General features: G+C 43.5%; 3 protein-coding genes across 3 annotated transcripts; 2 read left to right on the top strand and 1 right to left on the bottom strand.

Moving 5' to 3' along the window:
* Positions 1-7,463: 7,463 nt before the first annotated feature.
* LAESUDRAFT_665426 (uncharacterized protein) lies at positions 7,464-7,780 on the bottom strand (the record flags this gene model as incomplete). The annotated part of the gene is made up of 2 exons (XM_040905189.1): positions 7,464-7,656; positions 7,710-7,780. Coding segments are annotated over 2 exons (264 nt in total), but the record flags the coding sequence as incomplete, so codon positions are not given.
* An 846-nt stretch (positions 7,781-8,626) lies between these two features.
* On the top strand, positions 8,627-12,065 carry LAESUDRAFT_717953 (uncharacterized protein; the record flags this gene model as incomplete). Its single annotated transcript, XM_040907380.1, has 23 exons — positions 8,627-8,730; positions 8,969-9,049; positions 9,096-9,122; positions 9,178-9,204; positions 9,256-9,278; positions 9,364-9,400; positions 9,448-9,489; positions 9,525-9,593; positions 9,697-9,732; positions 9,859-9,903; positions 9,963-10,055; positions 10,113-10,207; positions 10,268-10,340; positions 10,392-10,454; positions 10,807-10,860; positions 10,910-11,014; positions 11,049-11,055; positions 11,090-11,142; positions 11,195-11,273; positions 11,346-11,372; positions 11,393-11,597; positions 11,645-11,785; positions 11,908-12,065. 23 exons carry the CDS (start codon positions 8,627-8,629, stop codon positions 12,063-12,065), a joined length of 1,644 nt encoding a protein of 547 aa, XP_040758498.1.
* Positions 12,066-13,618: 1,553 nt separating this feature from the next.
* On the top strand, positions 13,619-13,855 carry LAESUDRAFT_665434 (uncharacterized protein; the record flags this gene model as incomplete). Its single annotated transcript, XM_040905191.1, has 1 exon — positions 13,619-13,855. The coding sequence occupies one exon, from the start codon at positions 13,619-13,621 to the stop codon at positions 13,853-13,855; it is 237 nt and encodes a 78-aa protein (XP_040758497.1).
* Positions 13,856-14,810: the final 955 nt, after the last annotated feature.

Genomic DNA, 14,810 nt, shown 5'->3' with positions numbered 1-14,810 from the left:
AAAAAGAAGATGAACTGGATGTGATCCATATGCTGTGGTGAATCCACTGGCTTGCACAACGATGACAGCTCAAGTCCTCAGCAAATGCATCCAATGCCCATGTGGAGGCAGTGAATGAGCCTAGTGATGATAAAGATGATTTGACAGAGGAGGATGAGGAGCCGGTAGAGAGTAACAAGGGAAAGGGCAAGCAAAGGGCATGCAAGTAGGACATGGATCCATAGATGTGAACAGTCAGGTACGTGTTTTGACCTTTTATGCTGTATTCACAGCCTAGGAGACTTAAAGGCTGGGTTCAACATCTGGCTAATAATGTAGTTTGGTTCTCCACGTATTTTGGAAATGTGTCACATTCTGTTTGTCTCTTTGTACCAGTTTATTGAATAAAATTCGCTTAACCCATTATAAGGCAAACCTAAACGAAGCCAGTTTGCAGGTGCATTGGAGACCACATCTGACTGGAGAAAAACAGCAGTTATGATTATCATTCAAAAGTATTCCTTTTGTACTAATCATGGCTCCTCCTAGGACTCCATCTGTACTATTTCATCCAATTACTCATCAACACTTTGTTCACTCAGATCGTCATCTTTGTCTGCATCCTTGATACCTTCCAGGTCCTTCTTTTTCTGAGAGCATAATTTATCACTTCCTTTCAATGTTGAGCCGTCAAGGCCAAGTTGCGCCTTCTGCTTCCCAAGTCTGGGTAAAAACTCTGCTGCCCTCAGAATCTTGCAGAGGGTATGCTCTAAAAAAATGTGGTCGTATCGCAGGTCTTCAATCTCTTTCATGGAAAATTCATCTCGTATGAATCTGTCGACTTTGCTAAGTGCATTGATCACACTTTCTTTCCCGGGTTTTTTTGGTCTCCCTAAGCGGAAGGAGGTCAAGGAGCCGTAAACCTTTCAAGGCACCAGAATTGAGATTGACAATGGAATCTGTGACCTCTTCCATTGTAGGTGACTTGATGATTCTGGCATATACCATATCCATGCATGTGAGATATTGTGCGAGAGGCCCAAAATTCTTAATTGACTTAGAAGTGGTATCCACGGTTGCCGACTGATCTCCTCCCTTTTCAGCTGTTCTCAACTGTTTCAGTGCTTCTGAAAATGCAATAGGTCCATCGTGCAGTGTGCATTGAAGATCACAAGTATTTGCAAATTTCCACATGGTGTTCCCATTATCAACAAGCTGACCTTTCCGAAATTGATTGCTGAGGGCTCGTCAGTTGCAGAAGAAGTTGAGATCATTAGTCTTGTCCAGGAAATGTTCCTCCACAGATGTCAGATATTGTTTCCAATCCTCGAGCAATGTGAAGATCACTCTTCAGTTTTCAGGTGGAAAATTGGGGTCAGTGTAAGCAGGGGAGCCAAAGATGATGTGTTGATAGACAAGTGCACTGAAAAGATGATATGGTTGACATTGTTTGATGTCCTTTAGTCTGAGCTCACCCAGCGCATTGTATGCTTTGCGAGAGCTACCCAACTCGCAAAATGGCATATAGTGATCAGCTCTCCCTTTCATCACCTTTCTCAGAGCTGAGGATCAGTTTTCTTTCAGTTTTCAAATGAGCTGAATCACCTCTCTAATCAGAGTTATGAGATGTTCTTGCATTCATCTTCTGGAAGGTCATGCATGTTCACTGTTTTGTTTACTGACTGATTTTCAGCAGCAGCCATCACGTTCACTTCAGGGAGAATGGATGATATAATGGTCTGTGCTGGGTGTCCTGATAGTCTGGATGGTCCTTCTGCATGCGGATCAGTCACTGCCTGGAAATCAATGCATTTTTGGTGCAACTGTTTCAGGGAGTATGAGTCCAGGCCATCATGAGGCTCAAGAGAACTGTGATCCAAAGTGTCGATAAAGTCGCTCATCATTCCAGGAGACAGCTGGCTTGGGCTATTTTAAATGTAGTCATCCAGTAACCAGAGAGGTGTTTTCTCATAAATCTCCCAGGTTGAAGGCAATAGCAGAGCACCAGGACCGAGGCACCTGAGGAGAATATTGATAAATTCTGTCCGGAGATTTACCGTAATGTGATTCGTCACATCCACCCAACATAGAATGACATCCGTAATGATCTGTGAGATTTTTGTGTTGCTTGAGATGTCAGATAGCTGAGAGTTTTTCTTCAAGCAAAATTGATATCGGTGATTTGGAGTCAGCGATGGGAGGAAGCTGTTAGAGCCTATCATCAAATCTGCTCTCGTGAGGAGTTTGCTCTTCACCATCTAGATTAGACGTATGAGCCAATTCACTTGTCCTTAAGCTGAGATCAGTTCAGTTGGTTCATGGTAACATTTATCAAGGAGTCACTGTGTTTTCTGATGGCAGAGCTTGATAAAATGAAGAGATGCAAACCACTCAAACAGCATGATTCACTGACATGCCATTGCATATGAAACACACAGAAGGTCAGCATGGGCATGCAGATTCTCATTTGCCTCCCAGTATTGTGTGACCTTGATAAAGGAGAGAGATTTCTTCATATTTCAGATCTTCACAGTGTCGAGGGAAGCTAAAATGTCTTCGATGGTAGATAACACCTCTTCCTTGATGGTGTTCAGTGCCCGGTCAAATTGCGCTTATTGTTCGACACATTTTATGATAGTGAGAGAGTCCAAATATAGTTTACCTGGACAATGAGATAGCATGATTACAGATTGCAGGTGACCGAATAAAGTGTTGCTTACGATATAATGGCCTTCATCTTCTGATGGGTCGAGGTACGCTCTCTCTTTGATGTTCATTCATGTCACCCTCATTGTCCTCCTCTATGAACACAGCTGGAGCATTTTTGTGTGCATCGTCATGTGTCGCATGCATATTTTATAGAAAATTGGAGGTCGTCACCTGATAGTCCATACGAATATCTGAAGTTGGGCTCAAGACTTGGGCATTGACGCTTTCATTCAAGTTCTCACTTCCTGATGACATTTCGCTCCATAAAATGTGGTGGTAAGATGGTCTGACCTGCAGATGAATTTTGTAATTTGCATAGCAGTCATGCACCATGGTCTCGACACTTTGAATATCACAGTTTGAGGCATCCTTCACACTGTGTCCATTCAGATCAAACTGTGTATGGTTATGACCATCCACCATCTCATACATCTCATCATCTCACTCTTCTTCCTCCGAAGGTAGTGGAGTGGACACTACACTAGCATGTCTGACATTGAATGATTGAGAGCATGTGAGCTCATCGACACAAAGAGTGGCCATGCCTTGCATATACTCTGGGTTTTGAAATGCCATGGGCATGGTTCACTTTGCACTCATTGATGATTGCACTGCTGCATCAATTATTTAGAGTGTAGAATAGACGAAGATCATAGAGCAACTCTCACACTTTTTCGTTGTTGCCCACTTTGTTCCTCCATCAGATTGTCTCCTTCCAATGATCGTTTCAGTCCTACGATCATTGTCAACATATAAACAGAAAGAGAAAAATGATCATATACCTTTCTTGCTTCAATATACAGGTTTTACGAATAAGCTCGCATATTTTCTTGGTGCCGTAGAGATATGATGAGCCATCTTTTTGTAAAAATCACCGAGGATGCATTGTCGAACATTAGACCTGGACAGCTGTCAGGATGGTAAGTGTTCTAAGATGCCTTCATCATCGTAAAGTGGGTGTACAGCCAGTTCTGGAGCCAAATCCCAGCTGGAGAGGCTGACACGTTCACTTTGATGGTTGGCGATGGTGAAGGATCAGAGAAATGAATCCAGATTGATGTCAACATCGTATATCACAGAAAGCTGCAAAAACATTGTGTGGACAAGTTGCAATATTGCTCGGGCCATCTATGAGACGTGTTCAACAGGATTCATCCATCATGAGCTGTCCATCTTTGACCAGATTGGAGCAATTGGTCCAGGACCTGATCTGGGGAATGCCATGTTCATCCAGGGAAAGGTTACAACTGTTAAAGAGAATTAAATTAGTGTTTACGATACATGATTGGTTGGATGTCTGAACTTACTTAACACCCATAATCTCAGAGGTGATATATATGTAGCAGCTCGTTGAAGTTGGGTAATGCCACAATAGACAAAGCTGCCATGGTGTGCTTCGATGAGCCTTCGATGATTGCACTGGATGGGTATCCTATGGTGGTGAATCTGTATGCCCAAGACAGAGGTTCCTCTCCTGAGGGAGTGATGGGTGCCGTTCCACCATAGTCTATGCACCCCGTGAAGTAGATGACACGACTAGGGCTGAGAATGAAGTATATGCCTAGACTAGGGCTGAGAATGAAGTATATGCCTAGACTGGGAAATAAAATAGTCCCTTATCATATTCTGACAGCAAATCTGAGCCACATGTCATGCACAACATTCCTATGATGCTGTCGAAGTTGTCGTAGTGTTTTTTTGCTAAAAACTGTCATCGACTTGTCAAGTTCATTTGCTGAACATGACCATTAAATGGGATACCGATAATGTCATCAGAGCCATCACTTATCACTATTATCCACTTGGGCAGAAGTGAGGTTCAATTGCCATGACATCCAATGTGTGGAGTGTTGATCACATTAGCATAATCTTGCAGATTCTTGACCATCTCTGGAGGCCTCTCCCTCAGAAAGTGATCTATCGCATATGCAGATACGGTCTGTGATTGTGCCTTAAGTATATACCTGCAGTGTCACATAGGTAAGAATGAGCACCTTCAAAAAAACTTCTTGCATCCGTAGATGTGGATCATTGATATTTTCATCATAAATCTTGCTGTTTGCCATGGGCGCATTTGCCAGATGAGGCTTTTCAACCAACAATCCAAACAGATAGCATCGTGTATCACTAACAATCAGTTTTGCTCGACCATCTCATTTGAATGCTGTAACGTCTCTTGTATGGCATTCACGAGGATCCAAGATCTGCATTCTTCGTTCTTCGAATGCAACTTGAAGTGTATCACTTTGCGAGGTACTATCTTGTCACATGAGCATTGCACGCAGATGTGGTAACATTCATATGTACTCAGATGGCATGAACACAATAACTGCATCATCCATAGAGTTCCCTTCTCCATCCTGATCTCTACTCATGATCCACGTGCTAGGTCCTATCTCAAAATAACCTGCACGACATTTAAGATCATTGAATAACTTCTGCAAAATTTTGCCGATGCACCTGGATAGCTCATATCCATATCACCCAGCTTTTCTAGAGGTATTCCCAAATCCTTCACCCTTTCCAATTCCATCTTTTCCCTTCATCTGTTCCATCCATCAGTATGATGATCATCTTTCCACACAGGACGCTGGCAGGATGAAGTGGATGATGACCATCATATTCATAAAGTCTCAGAAGAGATTCATCTCAGCTCTGAATATCGAGTGGCACAAGTGACTGATGAGCTGGCAAAGGTTCCATGGTCGAAGTGAGTGTATAGTGGGTGCTGCCACTGAGAGATGGTGAAGACATTCACTGCATGTGGCAACCAAACAGGAGCGATTGCTGCGATCACTGTGGGAGGTGGAATGTGGGGGTTGTTGATCGCCTCATTAGTTTTATTCAAATTCACGCAATAACGTCCGCAAAATAATTCAAATGTATATTGTATCAACATAGATCAGAACCAATATAAGACCAGTGAGTTTGCCATCCATTCGCAACATTTACTGACCGTTCACATCAAAGCCTGACCATCCGCATGAAAGATAGGCAGTTGCACATTTCTTGCTAGCCAAATGGCGGCAAATTATCACGTCTGTTGTTCGTGCATATAGCTGGCAGCATGAATGGTAAATGTGATTATTTGCAGTTATTTTATCTTTTCCCGCACTCCACGCAGGGTGACTAATGGAACGAAAAGGCTGTGGCACATTTGTTGATGACCAAACAGCACCACATTATGACATTTACTGTTCGTGCAACTAGCTAGTTGCATGAAAGGTAAACGTCATAGTTTGGGGCTATTTGCACCTTTTGCATATGGTGGCTGATGGGAATGAGGGGAGGGGAAGCATTACGGCATTACGGCATTCACTGATGACGCGTTCGTACCATGCATCCTGGGCTCCTCATCATTCAGCTGAGCTGGCCATCAGCAAAAAACTTGGAGCTTGTGCTTCAGCTCACCTGTTTCCTCGCTGCTCTCATTGCGCCATCTTGATCATGATACTGCTGCCTCATATCACACGGTGTTGTCTTCCCAGATAAAATCATTTTCTCTGTCGATGGACGTTGCCAGTGCTGTTGACAAGGTTTCCTGGAGCAAAAGCTGGCAGTGAGTAATGGATTGTCATCAAAGGTTCGACATGATGTTTGTTTCATAGCGCTCAGTGGAGGAGTCATATGGGAGGAAGGGTCGCTCTGTCTTCAGGAATATGAAAGATGGCATTTATACTGCAGCGAGAAATGTGCTCCTCACATTGCGAAGGGTAGGGACATCCGGGGAGAGGCTTTGAGCGAGGAGGAAGAAAAATTGTGACAACCAAATAAAACCACATTATGATGTTTACCGTTCATGCATCTAGCTAGTTGCACGAATGGTAAATGTCATAATGTGGCTTTGTTTGCGCATTTTGACCTCAGCAGCCACAATTGATTGAACCAGCCACCGGTTGCTAGAGATCTTCATTCTGTTATGATGGATTACAAGTTTTCTCCTGGAAAATGTTGCTTGCGTCAATCTGATGTATTGTTGTATGAGCGCAATCATTTTTGCATGTCATGCTCGTCGTCATCGTCAGAAAGTTTCACTGCCACTCGACGCGGTTGAACTCCCTTGATCACTCCATTGATTTCTCATATGTGCGCTCTCATTCATTTCTATATCTTGCTCATTGAAATGAAGTTGGCAGTCCACAGTTGTTCACGTCTAATGTGAGAAGATCACTTCAAACTTGCTGATTTCATCTCTTTGCAGAACAATGTTATCCTGGTGAATGCTCTCATCTAAAGATGAATCCACATGGAGCCTTTTCATGCACTGCTCGGCCTCATCAACTACAACCTTCTCCTCATCCACGTCATAACCAACCGTGCGCTTAAGTGGCCTGTGATCATGTCTTCTGCCAATTTTTGGTGCAGATCTTGGATGAAAATGAATGATGCATGGTTTGTTTTTCGAATGTGTTCCACGTACGTGTTCAACACATCTATCTATTATGCAGATTGATACCAGCTTGTTGATGAGCCTAAGCATATTCTTCTCAGTGTGTACCATCTGGTACGATACTTGCAGTTCAACTAGATGTCCCAGCTGTATCGATGACAGATTTATGCAAGATATCTTTGCGATACTCTGCTGATGCTAAGTTATGATTAAAAAGGAGAAAGAATGACTTACTGATGAACACGTCACTCATAATACCCCACTTGATTGTCTTGCAGGTGTAAACAGTCCTGATTTTGACGGCGCATGAGAATATCGAATGGATCGATGTTGACAGGCAGTGATAGAGCTGGGCCGTTATCAGATTTCTTTTAGAGGTGAAGAATCAGTTGAAGAATTGCATAGAAGCACTGTCGTTCCAGTTTTCTGACTGCCATGGTTGTAGCGTGAGACCTGATTGGTTTTCTGAACATAGCTGGTGTATCGATAACGCTCCTCGCAGATAATCGTCAAAAGGTTTCAAGCCAAGTCCGGTGAGCGTGACTGCCTGATGAGCATTCGGGATATGTCGAGGCAGTCTATTGCATGAAATGTGAGCATTATAGATGCGTGGCCATATATGTGGACCTACTGAGAGTTGTTCATGATAGGTGGAAGGCCTTTATTGCACACGTAACCCAATACATACAGTACCACCTCCTCAGCATCATCATTGTGATGATTTCCCAGTAGACCATATCAAGTCAGCTTCTCGATAACCATTGCCCTTTTCTGCTGAAGCTCGTACAGGCTTACGAGTTTGTGGACCAGTTCCACCTTTGTACAGGTTTAGTTGTGACTCTTCACAGTGAAGAAGCACTCACATCTGCAAACCCTGCCAGATTCTTGTCTCCAACCTCTGCGTGACATTCATCTATGTACTTCTTGAGAGTCGCAGCTGCCACTCTGTCAACATTTCTGCTCCCCAGTCAATGCAGAGAACAAACCATATATCTCTCTTCTGCTGCAAGAGTTCTAAAGCCATGGTGCTGGGAGCAGTGTTTGCCTGTGAACATTACCCCTTACTTGACTGAATGGTCCTTATTTGGAGAAGATCCATCTTCAACCGGTTCTCTCTGCACGGATTCATCGCGATAGTTTCCATGACCTCTTCTCCTAGGTGTTAATTGGCTTTTGAGAATCGCTTATTGAATGCTGCTAGCTGTGTGTGGGCTGCACTCAAATAATGTCTTTGCCTTGTATTTCACATGCCCTATCTCATTTCAGAGGTGCGATTGAAAAGCATAAACCGTACGAGACTGCGAGCATCCAGGAAATCTGTCTACCACTTGAATATTGATTTTACTGAACATGGCCAGCATTGAAAACCCGTTCAAGCTGACCTATCATACATGGAAGCAACTCATTCACGCTGGAGGTGGCTATATGTGCTGGGCACTGCGATTGCGCAACATTGTCATTTTTGAGACCGATCACTTTTAAAAGTGATGCCTCCTTTGTAGGCTCGCGTTCACATAGTGCTTTCTTCACCTTAAGTACCCCTGACCAATGTCAGATCTGACAGGAGACTTGTTCTCTGACTACCTGCCAGTAAATATTGGGATTGTACTATACAGGGAGACCGTGATGAGTTCTGGAATGTCTCATGAATGGTACAAAGGAAAAACACAGTTCCTGTCCATCAGAAAATCAGGGCACATGGGCGAATGCGATAGCATGATCTCAGAGTTCAATTATGAGTGCAGTGTTTCCTGGCTCTTGGTAGTGCAATGAGCATCCATCAATGTTTACCTGTTGCAAAGATAAACGATGGTTTGAGGAAAGACCTCTGCCGCTCAGTGCTCCTTCTTTAAGATGATTCTCTCAGTCTGGCACTAATACTTTCCATAGTGAACATGGAGGAAAAGCATCGGAGAGGAGCAACCGATCAACTCCCATTTCTCCTGAAACAATCAGTGACTCTGAGAAGGAGTACGTGTGATTCCTAGTTTTCAGGATGCTGCTGATGTCTTGCCAGACCTACTCCACCTCCCAAGTCTGCTTCGTATGTTTCCTGTATGCTTATTTTAAGCTTTCAATGTTCTAATGCCCATACCTAGATTGACGCCAATGAGACGAAAGGCATAGTATGTTGGCTATGTTTTATGTTGACCGCGTTTGATCTCACGTGCTTCAAGTGTCACTATGTCCATGGACAGTGGTGCCCCAGCAGCATGAGGTCAAAATGGTAAGTGTTCTCTGTGAATCTATTCAACCATCACTCCATCTGCATTTCAAAAATGCAGAAAGAAGCAAAGATGCCAACCGTAAGGCTGTCCAATTGTGAGTGCTGGAGTTGAAATCCAGATGCATTATTCACTGCCATATAGATCGAATGAAGGATCTGATCATGATGCCCCAGATAACCATGAGTGAGTGTCAACGGTCATGATAACTCCCATCTCAGCTCCGATGAGGTGATGAATGAAAAGGGAAGGTATGCAGTGAGAGATGATCCTGCAACTCTGAAAAGAAGGTATGTCTGCCTTCTATGTGTCCCCATCGGCCACTTATGGTGCATCTTCGCACCAGGATGACTATTCCAATGCCTCCTGAGACACCATGATGCCAACTCACAGCCGTCGTGCACATGGTGTTACAAGACTGCAGAACTTGTAAGTTGATCTTTATACCTTGAAACGCTTCCTCCTGACCTGGTTCCTCATAGTCGGTCATGGTCAGAAGATGGGTCTGACAAGTTGGTTTTCTGACAACAGAGTCCAAAATGTTATCATTCACAGTGTCTTTTACAGCCCCTCGCCCAACAAGCGTTCCAAAGCAATAGTGTAAGCCACTTCCTTTGTTTCATTGTGAATTGATGTACTGATAGTTTTTGTGCCTCCAGCATCTCTTCTGATGAAGAGAAACAGGACTCTGATGAATCTGAGGTGCGCAGAGAGGACGAGTCAGCTATCGACTTCATACGGAGGCAGAGAGAGTACGTCATGCATAACATAATATTGATGGGCAGGATATAATGTATCATCACAGTAAGAATGAATCCAACATTCATCCTCATGGCTAAGCTGACCGACCAGAGGGATGAACTGGACCATGAAATCGAGAGGCAATGTGTTCACTGCGGAAGAAGTATGTTTCGCTATCACATGTATGAGTGTGTCATTTCCTGTTGACACCTGTTCCACACAGTTGGTAGGCAACCTGTGAATGACTTCATCGATGATGAGGTGAAGAAAAGCGATGAAGGTACAGACAATGGATGGTAGGTTTACACGGAAACTTGGTGTAACATGGACATTCAATTCTTCCTCAGGCTCAATGACGATGAGGCTCTGAGTGAAGATGACTCACTGAACGGGTTTATTGTTGATGATGAGTAGGTATCACTGCAGATCTTTTTGTACGTAATTGACAGGAAAATACTAGGGATGACGGCCTTGTTCAGAAGGCAACCACACTGCAACAGGACACAGATGTACATGTATCCTCTAGATATCTGTTTTCTGGTGGCCGCTGTTCACATCTCATGTTTCAGCAGGACATCCAGTGCCAGAAAGGTTGACATGTTTGACCCATACGCACCCTCTTTTCAGTTGAGGTAGAATAAATGTAAATCGTTTTGACGAAAGGTGACGAAACACGACAGCAAGAATGTCAAGTTACTGTTCATGGTCGAGGAGTACATCTTTTAGTTTACATCCGAGACATTCCATTGACCTTTCTCTCAGTGAGCATCCTATGCCGCAGGGTCACAAGGGTAAGGAAAAAGCTGAAGAGAAAGCGTACATACAATTCGTTCAATTTTCGGTCCCATGTTGATGCAGTATGCAGGGTGAAAATTCAAGGCAAAAAGAAGGAAGACCCTCCTAGGTTATTGGATCGCTCCTTGTGGGATGATCTATTGAAAGATACTTATGCCAACATCCCTTATACTCTGTAAGTTATCATCACATGCTATATCTTATTATAGATTGATGGTATGCCCTTCTTGTAGATGGTGCTACACTGAAGCCAGTTTCACTCATGCAAGCGTTGACCATCGCGAAAAATTTGGTGTATGCTCGGTACGTCTCCTGCTATGTTGGTTTTGCTCGGGATATCGACCTATACTTTTAGGGGTATCATTGAGCTGATGATAAGGGCCAAACCGTGGCCTGGGCAGGTCATCATTCCTGGCCATGTTCACCCAGACAAGGTCCAAAATCTTCGTGGATCACTCTGTTTCTCTCATTCCATTGAAAAGGCCATGTGCATGACCTTCGTATAGCTCAAGCGAGTCATCTCACCAAATCACGTACGTTTACATCGTTGAAGGGAGAAATGCAGATCAAGGAGCTTCACATTGTTTCCATCATGCAAGAATGGGAACTTGCACTAGGATTTCATGGGATGCTCTTTGGCCACGACATCGAAGATGGAGGTGAAATGACCGTTAAGAATATTCGCTTCAGCGCATTTGAGGGCATGTCATTCAGTACATGCATGTCTCACACGGAGTCCAATGAGATGTCTAGCAGCTGTGAGCATCATTTTATTTTCATGTTCTTATTTTGAGATTCGTCGCAGACAACACCAAGCTGAAGATGTTGCTCGGTGAACACTCCACATCTCTGAGAAAGGCTGGACCATCCACGCACTCTTCACCATCTGAGGTCTTGCCTCTTTTTCCTAAGCCAGTTCTGGGTAATCTTGCCATTGGTGATACCAGTACACACACCACCAGCGACTTTATCCATTCCTCTCACAATAATTCTTTCTAGTTTCAGTGTTTGACTGCACCCACTACTTCCAGCGAAGATGAGATGCCCCACCTCCTTTCGACCTCCAAGATGTGCCCGCTACATGCCCCTTGCTCAAGATGGAGCTGCCCGATTGCGTGTTGGTAGCAGTTCTGCACACAGCTAAAGTCTGGAACAGTGCAGATCAGGGTGATACTATGTCGTTCAACATCTTGAGTGTGCTGTTGTTGCTGCTCCCTAAATCATAAATGTGCCTTTCCTGAATTGTTATCACCCACGAATAAAATCTCATTGGTGAAAAGTAGTCCTCACACTTTAAGATGACGCGTTGAGATGTCTCATCAAGAACATATTTTCCATGCATTGCAATCATTTTTTGTGATCTTAAAATGAGGCAACCTTGTTCTCCTCTGACAATACTGTCTAATCACGAAAATACTCCTCGTCAAGAGAACTTTTAATTTCGAATATTGACGAGTTTCCTGACCTGTGGGTATTTTTGGAATGACGATCCTCGAAAGCAGTCGTCGACCTCATGCCCTTTCCATTCTTCGTAACTTCCATCCCCCTGCTTAAAAATAAAAAAACTCACATCCTCGAGCCTCTTTATGGCATCGAGTTGTATTGTGTGCACAAATCCTGCTGCTGCTTATATGGCAGAATTCTTTTGGAGCTCCAAACGTGAGCATTGACGTTTCTTGGCAGCTGCCAGTCGACGACCTGTGGCGCATTGAAGCAATGTACAGGATGATGGCGGACTTCCCTAAAACCCATTCCATGCCACTCTGCGATGGAGCCTTGATGGGTGCTTCCTACAAAAGTCCCTTACCCCACGATCACGATCGCTCGAGTACAATGAGCGTCCCAAACCCAATTTCACCACTCCTGAGTGTTTCGATGAGAGTGTATTCTGCACATGAAATGTTCCCTCCATACCAAATGGCTGACCTCTCATATGAATCAATATCGGAAAATGCATCGTCATCAGATCTTTTACGTCTCATGTTGTTTCACGTTCACTGGATCTATTCCTTGAAGCTACTCACAGTTACGATGATGCTCGATGGTACGCATTATCATTCATCGACATATAATTCTCACTGCTTGTTCTTTGATAGCTACTTCAGCAAGGAGGAAATCACTTCTGATGTGCCTCACTCGGTTCCATTCAGCATCACATAATCCACTCTCTATTTCAACCTGTCATTCCATCGCTGCACCAGGTTACTCTGATAAGAAACCTGTTGTTAGATATGTGACCAGACATCACGACTTCTTGTCTTTGTTCCTACAATGTCAAACATCATCCTTCGTATTGCTAATCAACTGGCAAATGGACATTTGCGCTTCTCGCATTTTCTGAATCATTTATGAACTCCACTTGCATTTTACAAACCATGACCCTTCATTGCTCGGTGGATGTTCAAAATGTGGGTGAGTTTATCGATGGACTGCAGAAAAGCTCCAGACATTTATTCTATTCGACATGCATGTGGACTGTTCACGTAAATACGAGTATCAAGGATACATCATGAAAACTCCTTCAGATCATTCTGAAGATGATAGTACTATCTACGCATATATTCCATTATCTGTGTTGGCATCAAAGCTGTCCAAAAAGTCATTGATCTCTGTATGTTCCACACATCAGATTCATGTCGCACGAAGTAGATCATCGAGAGAACAAGTACGGGCTCACTGCGCATCATGCCCCAAACTCTTTTCGATATTTACATCTAAGATCACATTAACAAGCATGGAATGGTCTCAAAAAACTCGACTCAAGACGAAGAAGACAAAGATGGTCAGATTTCCTCCATCTCCTCTGATGGAAGATCTGTTCGCTCAAATGATCAATGGCTTTTGTGAAGACATCAACAAGGACAAATTCTTGAAATCTGCTTGTGCGGTGTGTGGTCAATTGTGTCTCACTTCAACTCTCTCTAAACTGTCAGATTGTGACGTAGACCTCCGAATACTAATGCCCACTACACAAGCAATGACAGGAAGGAGCGAGGAAGTGTCCAAGATCCAATAGCAGAGCTGAAAGGATCAGTCATCCTACCAACTTGCGATCACATTTGTGCGAAATGTCTACATGATCTTGAAAAAGATTTACTCACGACGGATGCGCTAGCTAATGGCCTTTGAATTGGAGAAATCCCTTCTCAATTGCGAGACCTAACCTGGTGTGAGAAAATGCTTATATCAAGGGTCAAGCACAACTACTGCATAATTCAGGTCAAGGTATCAGGTATGTGGAAAATGCATGCCAATGCCATATGCCATTCTGTGTCGATGTCCAAGATTTACTGAAGCTTGCCTCCTAGCTTGACGAAGTCCTCACATTCATATATATCAGACCTTGCAAACCTACAGGTAAGCAATTTGCCAGAACACCATCTTCGTAAGGCGTAACAAGGTTGCTGAAGCATTGGAGTAGGTTAAAGCTAAACCACGAAGATTACGCAGACTTGAACATCTCCTATAAGAATCTCAACGCCTACTCAGAGAATGTTCCTCCTGTGATCGTAGACTATCATGATGGATATATGAACAAGGCTCCAGAAGCTACTGCAGTAAATGATGTGGATCTGGATGAAGGTATCGCAGAAGGTCCCTGTCCATTCACTGTTCACGGTCTCACCGAAGATGCCTACATCAACCTCTTGGATGATGATTATCAATCAATAAGGGCAAAGGTTATTCATCAGTTCAAAAAGAGCAAGGTTCTGGATGTTGGTCAAGAACAAAATCCTCAAAGCTTATATCATAACCCTCAACTATATCCTCAAATTTTTCCCTGGCTATTTCCATATGACTTGGGAGGCCTAAACAATGATCGTGGATCAAAACGGGTGTCTGAGTCGAAAAAAGCAACAGTTGCTTATGTATCATGATAAGCATTTTCAATTGGAACCTTATTTTTCTCTTGTTGCCTTTAATCACGAACAAATTAAAAATGCGACCACCATCAGGTTTTTGCTCATCAA

The sequence above is a fragment of the Laetiporus sulphureus genome (genome assembly GCF_001632365.1).
Source record: "Laetiporus sulphureus 93-53 unplaced genomic scaffold LAESUscaffold_74, whole genome shotgun sequence".
NCBI classification, from domain to species: domain Eukaryota; kingdom Fungi; phylum Basidiomycota; class Agaricomycetes; order Polyporales; family Laetiporaceae; genus Laetiporus; species Laetiporus sulphureus.
This window is presented reverse-complemented; position numbering and strand designations above follow the sequence as displayed.